The 3,072-nt window shown below is 40.6% G+C and overlaps 2 protein-coding genes across 2 annotated transcripts; both read left to right on the top strand.

Annotated features, from left to right (window-relative positions):
* Positions 1 to 334: 334 nt before the first annotated feature.
* TM35_000151020 (uncharacterized protein) lies at positions 335 to 1,396 on the top strand (the record flags this gene model as incomplete). Its single annotated transcript, XM_029025754.1, has 1 exon — positions 335 to 1,396. One exon carries the CDS (start codon positions 335 to 337, stop codon positions 1,394 to 1,396), a length of 1,062 nt encoding a protein of 353 aa, XP_028882737.1.
* A 1,223-nt stretch (positions 1,397 to 2,619) lies between these two features.
* Positions 2,620 to 3,072, top strand: TM35_000151030 (uncharacterized protein; the record flags this gene model as incomplete). The annotated part of the gene is made up of 1 exon (XM_029025755.1): positions 2,620 to 3,072. A coding segment is annotated over one exon (453 nt), but the record flags the coding sequence as incomplete, so codon positions are not given.

Consider the following 3,072-nt stretch of genomic DNA (forward strand, 5'->3'; position numbering starts at 1 on the left):
ATGGAGGGAGGTGCCTCAACGCCAACACCACCTGTTGCATCTCCATCTGTACATGATGGGAGTAACAGTGACCATAACCATATGAATGGTGAGATGAGGGGGGATGATGATAATAATGCTATTAATAATAATAAAAGGAAAGCAATGATGATTTTTCTTTTGTGTTTTGTTTAAAGATTGATGATGTGTTGACTCTACTAGTCTTGTTTGTTTGTGTTTTTTCCTTATAATTGCTGTAACTGGATCACTTATAATCCACATTGTTGACTGTTCCAAAACTTTCTGTCACAATCTTTTCTACATGTAGATATTTACATTATTATAAAATTCAACCATGAGCACGGAATCTGAATTGCAGGCTAAATACGATGCCGCCGTCAAGCGCTATGAAGCTGCTGCACAGGCCGAGACAGCTGCTAAGAAGGAAAGGGATGAGAAAGAGGCTTGGGTACGGAAAACACAGAAGGGCACCAAACAATATTATCTCGCTTGGGCAGAAATAAACAAGGCAGAAATAGCATTTACTGAAAAGGTTGAACAAAGGTATGCTGCTGAGTATAAGAGAGATTTGTGCTATGCAGACTGGATGAAATACAGGCACGGGTCTGACTCCAAGGAAGCGCAAATAGCTCAGCATCGTGCAGAGTTGTCTCACACAATGGATTTGGTTCACAGTGGAAGCTCTCCATATTGGATAAAATGGGACAAGTTGTGTCGTAAAGCCGAGTGGGTGTGGAGTCAGCTCAAGGCAGAAGGTTATGACAACGTCGCGGAGAAGCTCAGAAGCGCAAGAGAAGTGTTTTGTGATCGTATAAAAGAAGAAGCCAATGGTAAAACCTTTCGCAATACCCGAAATGCAGCCTTAGTAGCGTTGAAGAAATGGGAGCAAGGTGATGATCGTGCAGCCTGGGATAAGGGAAAACCAGTGTACGACGCTGCGTTAGCCAAGTGGAATGAGTTCAAACCCAAAGGTGAACAATACGCGGAGGAGTTGGAGAATGAAATATGTGAATGTGCGAAAACATCTTTAACAGTGTACGCTATTGTAAGTCATTGGGAGAGTAGTGCGTTGAAGAATGACCTCGGTCAAAAAAGTCAAACGATTGATGATTTAAATGATCAACTGGACCACAAGGATGATGACACCGCTGCATTGAAGAATGAACTGCACCAAAAGAGTCAAGAAAATAAAGAGCATCGCACATGGATAGGACCGTTGATGCACACGAATCAAACATTGAACAATTCGCTATGTAAACAGGTTGAAAGATCCGATGCTTTCCAACATCTCATACTAGGGGAAGAGTCTCAAAATTGGTTGGAAGGAAAGACGTCTTCGCATGCAAATTTGGTGAATTGGATCCAGAAAAAAATTGCCAAAATGGCAGCGTTGTAAAAGGATGAAGCTACCGCTCGTAATAAGTATAAGCATGAATTTTATGATTCAATCAAAGAAATTGAGAAGCATTACTTTGCGCTTAAGTAAATGTTGAGTGGGCGGATATTTGATTAGTTTTTCAACTTCTTAACCTCCACAAAATTATGTGTAAAGAAACGGAATAACCGCAGTTTACATACTTGATATCCCACCAAACAATCTATACCATGATTTCCCCTATGTTGATATTATTCATGCTATTGTTAAATCTAACAACAGACAGAGGGACTAAATCGAAGAGAAAAAATAGGAAATAACAATAGAATTACGAAAGAACTATGATGACACTGTCAAGTGTTGTAAAGCCGCCGAACAAGCCGGGTGGCTGCTAAAAAAGAAAAGAAAGAAAATACACGGCGCTCACATGATGCTAATATTTGTGGAATAAATACAAGGAAACTGCCACTGCTGCTCTCTCTGTGTGCTGAGCACTGTGGTGGGGTCCCTTCCAGAGAGTGTTGGTAATCACTTGTTTACTGCTAATAATAAAAATAATAATAATAATAATAATAATAATAATAATAATAATAATAATATAATTGCTACTGTGTTTTTGTACATGGAGCACTGAGAAAATTAATCCTGATGACACCTACCGGGCTAGGGTACATCAATTTGTGTGGGAATACCTAATCTCTTTTCTTTTTTATACTTGTAAGCAGAGCATTGCTGTGCACCTTGTGGTGTGTCTCACTCTGCAATTGTGTGGTTCTGGTAAATGATATCTCTTTTCTTTTTTATTTGCTTTTACATTATTTCTGAGCGTGGTAACATATAATATGTTTGTTCCTATGGGGATACTACATATTGTAATGGGGGTAGGAAGAAACCAACACAAAGAGATTTATACAATATCCGTTATTATTATTTTTGTGTGTGTGGCTATCTCTGCAATGTTACCAAATGATATTCAATTTGATTATAATCTTTTCCTTTTTATTTGGGATTTTATGGGACTTCTTTTTCTTTGAATATTGGGTATTTTCCCTAATCTGTATCTACCTCCGTTATATTCGTGGTTGACTCTATATGTGTGTGTCTCTGTGTGGAGTAGTAGTGGTGTACTGGTGCTTCTGTGTTCTCTCTTCCTTCTTTTTTCTTTCTTTTCCACACTCCATCGAATAGACCTGTGAACTCAACTGACGAGAATAATAACAGTAACAAGCTATTTGACCGTTATTATGATGATGCGCCGTGTGATGTGTGTGTTGGCCGTTGTGCTGTGCTGCGCCTGCGGGTATACCATGACGGCTGCTGCTGCTGATAGCAATGTGGCGTCACTTGCTCCCACTTTTAGGGATTGGGGAGCAACAGGTACATTAACGTCGCCCTCAGTGATTACAGGACAACCCACTGGGACAAGAAGGATCACTGATGAGCTAACGCATTCTCATGGTAGTGAATTGGAGAAGAACGGACTCTCAGGTGGGAGAACAGAAGTAAATGCAGAGGTGTTGCCACCCGAAGGCGATCCAGCTGCTCAAGTGCCTGGTAAGGAGGGTGGACTCTCCAAACCACACGTTTCTTCAGATCATTCCCGTGGAAGTGAGGCAGGTCATGTAGAACGTGGAACATCGGCAGTACAAGGTGAAGAATCTTCTGCTGTTCAAAGTGAAGTGAGTACGTTACCATCA

This window comes from Trypanosoma theileri (assembly GCF_002087225.1).
Source record: "Trypanosoma theileri isolate Edinburgh chromosome Unknown TM35_Tth_15_V1, whole genome shotgun sequence".
NCBI lineage: Eukaryota > Euglenozoa > Kinetoplastea > Trypanosomatida > Trypanosomatidae > Trypanosoma > Trypanosoma theileri.